General features: G+C 49.1%; 1 protein-coding gene across 1 annotated transcript; it reads left to right on the forward strand.

Annotated features, from left to right (window-relative positions):
* The first annotated feature begins 1,172 nt into the window (after positions 1-1,172).
* Positions 1,173-7,721, forward strand: LOC142087546 (adrenodoxin-like). Its single transcript, XM_075161860.1, has 4 exons — positions 1,173-1,407; positions 6,526-6,642; positions 7,087-7,216; positions 7,471-7,721. The coding sequence occupies exons 1-4, from the start codon at positions 1,230-1,232 to the stop codon at positions 7,589-7,591; spliced, it is 546 nt and encodes a 181-aa protein (XP_075017961.1). The 5' UTR covers positions 1,173-1,229; the 3' UTR covers positions 7,592-7,721.
* The last annotated feature ends 254 nt before the right edge of the window (positions 7,722-7,975 follow it).

Consider the following 7,975-nt stretch of genomic DNA (forward strand, 5'->3'; position numbering starts at 1 on the left):
TCCCTCCCTCCTTATGGAAAATACTTGTGGTCCTTAATGTCTTCAATGCTTTTCTCAGAAAGCTTAAGCATCCCCCTTCCAACCTGAAAGCTTTGGGTGGAAAATTTTCATTTTGGGGTGAAAAGCCAAAACTTTCCAGTTATCTTCAAAACTATGAATCCACTCTGTGTGTGTGTGTTGAGGGGATCATTTTCCAGCCAGTTCTCGTTCTTATGCTGTAGTCTCTCTCCCCTGTACGGATTGGTGAGTCGAGTTTCAAAGGTTTCTGCTTATACTGGCTACTATGTTACTGCATTAAAAAACTTGATTAAAGCAAGCATCCTACCAAATGGTGAACTGTTAATTTGGTATTGGGGACAATTCAGGCTCCTGAAATGAGAGCTGTTCTCAACTCCACAAAAACCAGGAACTGAAACTGTCTCTGCTGTTGCATTTTGGTCCTCAGAGGCAAATTGATTTACCCTGGAGAGGAGGGTAGACTAAACTAGTGACAGTGTTTCTGGGAATAAATTAAAGCGTTTTTTTCTTCAGAAGTCTCACTAGCATGGAGTATCATTTAGCGTGAAATGAATGATACTTATCTGTGCCTTTACGGCGCTTTTCAGCAGAGAATTTAGCAAATGAGTAAAGTGGCTGCTTCTCACCACTGTCTTGTGAAGTAAGTGATATTCACATTTTAGAGCTGGGAGCCTGCAGTATCGGAGAAGGCAATGATGTGGCTGGGCGACATCCACATCGAGCAGAATCCGCAAGTCTTGCTCTCACCCCGTTGCTGTAAGAACTGGCATGCCCGTCTCTTCCTGAGGCAGCAGCCGTCAGTGCTCCTGCCAGTCTGCTCTTCCAGCCCCCAGCTCGCAACCCCTTTGTGACTAGACGTTGCAATGAATATTGCTCCTGAAACTGGATTTAGGTCTGCTTCCTAAAGGGAGGTCTGTAAGGCAAAAACAAGGTGAGCATTGCTTGAGGACTGGTGTGTGGAGATGATGCTCATGTTACCACGCGTCCCCCAATTCCCATGCCCTGACGGGCGGGACTGCAGCAAGATCCAAGCACAATCCCTCTGTCCCATCCCTCCCTCCTCCCTCCCTCCACCTCCAGGGAGGCTGTCCTAGTGGCTTCTTTTTTTTTTTTCTTTTTCTCCCTCATCTCAGCTGTACTTATAACTCTTAATCTAGCTGGCCTTGCAACAAACGCCAGCCCGCGAGACGCAAAGCAGAACCCTAAGTAGCATGATAGCTCAAGGCATCTCGGGGCTCATGCGACCCTTGCTAAGTGGACTGAATGTGAGCAAAATTCGCTTTATCTGTCTCTGCGGGGTGACTGAGCAGCATCACGCGCCAGCTACGCAGGGGTCGGAAAGAGGCTTCGGCTCCCCGCGCAAGCTCCAGGATGCCCCTGGGGAACGAGGTGAGCCAAACGCTGGACCCTACCGTGCTGCGTCGGGAAGGGCCTTTTCAGGAGGGACACGCGCTCGCCTCTGCCTCGCTCCGCAGAAGGGAGGGGAGAGGGGCCAGCGCGAAGCTCGGCCGGCAGGAGGTGGTGGGCGAGGAAGCGTGGGCTAAGCAGATGCTGGCGGGAGGGAGGTGGTGCGGGGAGCCAGCCTGAGAGGTGCCGCTCCCTGCTGCTGGAGCTGTGGAGGCTGCAGCCGGTGGCCTGGATCCAGAGCACGAGGATGACGACGCGGCACAAGAGTCCGTCGACCTCTGAGGCCCAGGCACCAGCCTTTGAGGAACAGGGATGGTGGGCAAGGTGTGTCGCACAGCTGGGCCACGAGCCTGCTGTATTCCTGCTGTGGGGAAGCTGGGATGACCACCGGGTTGCTCTGGGAACTGTAATTTCTCTTGGCTTTCTTGTCCCTGCTGCTGTAAGGGCAGAGTAGGCAGCTGATGTCTGCAGCTCCAGGGAGCAAAATGCTCTCTTTAGGTCACGGGAAGCCACTCTGCCAGCTCTGTGCCTTGCTGGCGTGCTCTTGGCAGGGAGACGGAGGAGCCGGCTCAGCCGCCCCGATGGTGGCTGTGGGTGCGCCCCCACGCCGCAGCACTGCTGTCCTGCCGGGCTCCGGAGGCCGGTGACTTGTGCCGGGCTTTGCCGAGACCGCTTGCTTGGGGCAACGTGCACAGTTTGTCATGGCGGTTGAGTTTGTGAGTTGCACTCTGCGGTGGAAATTGGGCAGAAGCTTGTGTTTAGAAATGCCTCTAAATGCATTTGGTCCCTGCCGGGGCGGAGGGCTCCCAGCTGGGCGTCGGGAAGGGCAGCCTGGGCCTGGTTGGCAGAGTCCCGTGGGAGGCAGCCCTGAGGGGCAAAGGAGTCCGAGGAGGCTCGACGGCCTTCAAGAAGGAAACCTTAAAGACGCAGGAGCGGGCCGTCCCCGCGTGCCGAAAGGATGGGGCCGACCAGAGGGGCTGCCTGGCGAGAGGACTCGTCTGTCTCTACAGCAGGAACGACAGCAGACTCCCTGCCATCTTACCTCTGCCTGGTCCTTATGGGGCGTTCAGGAGACTGAACTTCTGTCAGCAAAATACAGGGAATTTGTAGATCTCCTAGACCAGTATGGTCTGGATCATGCTGTAATCTGCTAGACATTGAGAAAAAGACCCAACCAACATCACATAAACTACAATAAACTATTTTGCTATCTGACCTTAGAGAAGAGTTATACTGATAACCCTGTTTAATGGGATAAATGAAGACTGGTTATCAGTGGGTTTTCTTTCTGATTTGTTTGTTGCTTATGAAGTTCTTTCTGGCAGTACTTGTGGGCATCTTGCTATTTTGTATGGCCTTGGAAACTATCTTTTAGGGAAAAACACCAACAGGGAGAAGAAAAACCTTCTTGAAACCCTCTTTACTTGTTCCCTGTGTCACAGGAAGTTTGAGATTTTTTAAAATAGGGAATAAATCAGTTGGCATGCATTGAACTTGCAGTGCTGAGTTTGTCACATCCTGATAAGATCTTTCCAAGGCTCTGACCCTGTGTCCCGTGACAATAATGCCACTGTAAAATAGTTCAGCCTAAATGAAGCAAAATTTAGTCTAATCAATTCTGAGTTGTTTTTAAAATCCTGGGTCAAAATTATTTTCTTAACAAAATGTGAATTTTTTCATACTTTCGAAAATGCTGATAAACAAATTCAGAAGTAAATAGAAAATAAAAGCTACAGATTTTCTCTCTGGGCTTTCCTGAACCCTGGGGTACCCAAAGCAGGTGGCCTCTGGGAGAGACTCAAGCCTGGGACTGATTCAGGGGATATGAAGGCAGCTAGGGCAGTACGTGAATGGGTCTGTGGGAGATGACTGAACTGAACAGTGAAAACGGGGAGTAATCAGGCTGGGTTTATGCCCCCGACAGAGGCACCTATACTAAGAACACGGACAAACGGCTTAAATTTCCCCTACAGCCAGCGAAGAGAGAAGCTGCTTACAGGTGCTCTCTATGTTGTGGTCTAGGAGTGCTCAGCATCGTCCCTGCTCTCGAGAAGGGTGAACTGCTGCACCCAGGCTCCTCCAAAGTCATGCAGGGGGTCTGTGACAATAGCATCTGTACTTCCTTATATCTAACTGGATACCCTGTGTGTTGTGCCTGGCTGCAACTCAGCTGTCTCACGGCTCATTTAACTGGCAGCGACAGTCAAAGCAGGGCTGTGTCCAGGAGGAACCGCAGGGAACAAATCCCCCTAGCATTCGCGGGAGCCTGGTGCAGGGATCCTCCTGGGACTGATGTCGGCTGAAGCTTTAGGTGCCTCAAAGACAACACAAATGTAGTTTTCTGTCAATAAATATGCATGCAGCTTTGGGGATTGTTGGATCCAGCACACTGCTTGCAGGCAGCCCGCTCGCATTATCCTGTTGAAGAATGCATTGAGTTGCGGCATTAAGTGAAGTCCTATGACTTTACCATTTCTGTTGTGTAACAAATTGTTTCATCCATAACTGTAAAACCAACATTGCCAGGAAACCTGCCTATTTGCCATAAAAATTGAATAAATGGGTCTAATGGATCAAAATACAGAGAGGGTTGGTTTGCTTTGTTTTCTTTTGACATTTGAGAACTAGCCTTTAAATTGCTTATTCACAAAGAAATGTCTGTGGGTGTTTCTATGGAGGAGACTGAAATGTCTTAAAGATGTTTTTTGGCTGTTTGCATTGGGAAATAGGGTGGTCCTGCTTGGCTGTGCTTGACTGCAATGTGGTCTTTCCATTCTGCACGTGAGAAACTCTTCCCTCTGCAGCATGGTCTCGGCGCTAACTTCGCAGCTGTTTTCGCAACCAGGGGACCCTGTTGTAGACTAATGGCCCAGGCATTGTTTTCTGCTGAAGCTTTCTGAAAAACGGGAAGCTGGCTGCCTCACGTGAAGGTACAGTGGCCCCTGTGTTCTGCTTCTGCTAGCTGAATCAAGATGCAGCTGAAAACAGAAGAGCAGAGAAAGCAAAAAATGTTGCTTCCTCTCTTCTCTCCACTTCCAAATTTTGATGGAATATGGGGATTGGCTTTCCAAAGAGTTAATTGTTCAGAGTTTTCTGTGCCTGAAGTCTTGCTGATGAAGTCCATGTGACAACATTTTAAGAAACAGCATTCTGAATCACTTAGAAATGTACTGCAATTATTCGTCAACAGGTAAATGGGATTAGATCTAGATGATGATTATGGCTTATGTGAAGCGGAATGAATAAGGCCTGCAAATCTGAAAGAGAACATTTCTTCCCCCTTTTCCGTTACATTTTTACAGGAATTCTTTCCGGTCTCCTATTTCAGCTGTACATCCTATACATCCCCCGTACTCCACCTCTGCCTCTTGTGAGTTAAGAAAGAGCAAAGCAAATTGTTTAAACTTGATCCTTATATATTTCTGTGCTTAACATTAAAAGGAAGTCAGCAGAGCTCTCCACATGCTTCGTTTTCATCCGCCACAGAGCAGAGAGGGATGAGCAGACAGGGTAAGTCAGCTGCTGGTGTTGCTATCCCAGGGACAAGTCCCATTTAACCAATTCTTCCTCCCAATCTCTGTGACTTTCCAAGAGAATGCCTGGCACAGAGGAGTGTAGGTGCTAACGGCACTTCCTCGGCTGGTGGGTTTGCTGGAACCTGTGACAGTTTGTATTCAATGTATATTGCAAATAGATTGCAAGAAATTGGGAGATAATACTAGAAATTCTGAGAGCTGGATGCTGCTTCGCTCAGCCTTGTGTAAGTGAGAAGAATCAGGGGATCGTGAGCTTGGCCAGTTCTCGCTGTGAAATTCACTCTCTCTTCAAGGCTGTGGTTCGTTCTTCCTGTACCAGAAATGACAGCAGCAAGGCCACGGGGCAGCGCTGGCCCTGCTGGTGCTTGGGAGTTTCAGAGCTGCGGGAGACAGAGGCGGATCTTTCCAGAGATCTGGGCGAGTGGTGGGTGTTGTCGGCTTGACGGAAGCGAAGAAGGTGGACCCAGCTTCTGCCGCTGGAAAATGTCCTGGGCTTTGAGATGATGGGCACTCGGGCAGTGCCACGTTGAGAGGTACTGGGCAAAATACCCACTGACTCCAGGGTGCTGCCCTGTTTCAGCACAGGAGGTGGGACCTTTGGGTAACTGGGACCTCCTGCTTCTAAGTGACCGTTTGGGTATATACACCAAGAAAACCCACTGTTTGCTCATGTGCTTCCCCTGGCAAATATAATAGATGGTCTCAGAATATACTGTCTTGGTGAGAAATCCCTGACAGCGCTGTTCAGGGTGGCAGCCTTCCCCACACTAGCGGGGAGAGCCTGGTCCGAAGGAGATGAACGGATGCTGTTTCCCTCTTATTTGTAGATGTGGTTTCTGCAAGTCAGCACTAAGAGATACTGATGGCCTTGTTCTTAACTCTCTATCAGATTAAATCTCGCAGGCTGTCAGAATAACTAGCAATTTCTCCTGAGCAAGGATCACATCAGCTCACAGGTTACTCAGCATGGTTGCTCTGTAAGCTGGGGCTGAGCATGTCTCATCACAAGGCTCCCTGTGATTGACTTCAGGGAAGGAGTGGGCACTTCATGAAAGAACAAACAGCAGAAAAGGAACAGTCATCAAGTAATCCCCTTGGGAAGGGAAGGGGAAACAAAATGTGAATGACAACAGCCCTTATTGCATGATTAGTGTCTGATCCTGAGCACTTTTCTTGTTATTATATCGCTCCACCCAAGATTAACATCCCAGGCCCAGGACTTGCAAACAGTTTGCCTGCCTACGAATGCTCCCTCCACCAGCCAGCCCAAGCAGAGGCAGCGGGTGCAGAGCATCTGCACTTGTTCACGTGCAGCTAAACTTGTATTCTGAGGGATGTTTGATGAAGTGGGAAATATTTTGGATCAACTCAGATTTGTCCACCACTGAGAGCTGATAATCTGAATCTTCTGACACGCGTGGTGTAATCCTTCTAGAAAGCGTTCGTATGCACGTTTCCCTCCAAGTGCCATGTCTCTAGTGCTCAGCCAAGAGACCTCAACAGTGGGTGTGCAGGAAAGGGTGGGCCCCTCTGATTTTTGCAAACTTGTCTTACAGCACTGCAGACCAGGTGACGGTGCATTTTATAAATCGGGATGGAGAGCGACTTACGGCCACGGCCAAAGAAGGGGAGAGTTTGCTGGAAGTGGTAGTCAATCAAAACTTGGCCATTGATGGATTTGGTAGGTGTTGCACAAGGGTATGTGCTCTTAGGATTTATGTGTCTGTGCTGTGACCAGTGGGGACCTGAGAGTAGTGCAACTGTAGACATGCCACTGTGTGCCAGTGAGACCATGAAGCAAGCTTCTCTTCCCCAACACCTTCTTGCTGGGCTGGCTTACCACACTGAGATGGCAGTGTGACTTCCAGACCGTCACTGCTGGGATTCCAGCGGCCTGTGTCTATGTGTTTGGCTGGTTAGAGTTGACGTACAAATTCGAAAACTGATTGTGATCCTCCCAGAGGAGAGGCAGGCTGAAATCTGCATCCATCTATTGTGTCTTCTGGCATCTCTTTTGACATGCTCCAGATCTGTTAAGAGACCTTTTCTCACATGGTTCCCGAAGATGATCTCTCTCACCCTTTGTTTTTTCTGATTTGCTGTCATTCCTTTGTTTCTCCACCAGGTGCATGTGAAGGGACATTAGCCTGCTCCACCTGTCACCTCATCTTTGAGAAGGACACCTTCCAAAAACTGGATGCCATCTCAGATGAAGAGCTGGACATGCTGGACTTGGCGTATGGACTCACCGAGACGTAAGCCTCCCTGCTGATCACGGTAGATTCTCAAGCCTCTGAGGCAGGTTCTCAGCACCTGGCACCTGTTTCCAAGGGACAGGACTTATTCTGTATTATGGTTGTGCCTCTAGAGCTGCTTTCTCTTGGGGCACGGGAGACCTTTAACAGGAACTCTAGCGAAAACCCAGCCTGGACCAGACATCCCAATGTGGGCAGGGAATTTCTTCCTGTACTGTGGGAACAGGTGAGGCTCACTAATGTTTTTTTCTCAGATCTCGCCTTGGTTGCCAGGTGTGCATTAAGAAGTCGATGGACGGTCTGACGGTGCGGGTCCCCATGGATGTATCAGACATCAGGAGGCAGCTGGAGGTTGGAAAGCAGAGCAAACAGTAACTGGAAATGACTCCTGCACAATTCATGTCCTCATTTTAGGTGTGGCAGGGTACTTTGCTTTTGGTTAACTCTATTGCTTTTTGTGGCTGGCTTGCAGTAGACCCTAGAGTTCTGTTTCAGTATAAATGCCTGTTCGGCAAATCTCTTATTTAAACAAAGCTTAATGCTAGGCTCTTTGGTACATGTTTTAAGTTAAGTGCTTAAGTGCTGTGCTGCATGCAACTGGAGTAAAGTGTATGGCTTTACATTTCCCTGGGTGGGTGACAGTAAACATCTGTGCTGTATGTGACTCACCCTCTCCTTTGAAATTTAAGGAATTCCTCTATTCTAAGTAACTGCTGGGAATTTTGCAAGGCTTGGCTTTTTAACTGTACAGCAGACTTT

Source organism: Calonectris borealis, chromosome 13 (assembly GCF_964195595.1).
Source record: "Calonectris borealis chromosome 13, bCalBor7.hap1.2, whole genome shotgun sequence".
Classification (NCBI taxonomy): Eukaryota; Metazoa; Chordata; class Aves; order Procellariiformes; family Procellariidae; genus Calonectris; species Calonectris borealis.

What these genes read in the sequence shown, in the direction of transcription:
- LOC142087546 (XM_075161860.1), top strand. Translation starts at nt 1,230, where the DNA reads ATGATAGCTCAAGGCATCTCGGGGCTCATGCGACCCTTGCTAAGTGGA. An exon ending in GGATGCCCCTGGGGAACGAG is followed by an intron (nt 1,408 to 6,525) that starts GTGAGCCAAACG and finishes ACAGCACTGCAG; the next exon opens with ACCAGGTGACGGTGCATTTT. An exon ending in GCGTATGGACTCACCGAGAC is followed by an intron (nt 7,217 to 7,470) that starts GTAAGCCTCCCT and finishes TTTTTTTCTCAG; the next exon opens with ATCTCGCCTTGGTTGCCAGG.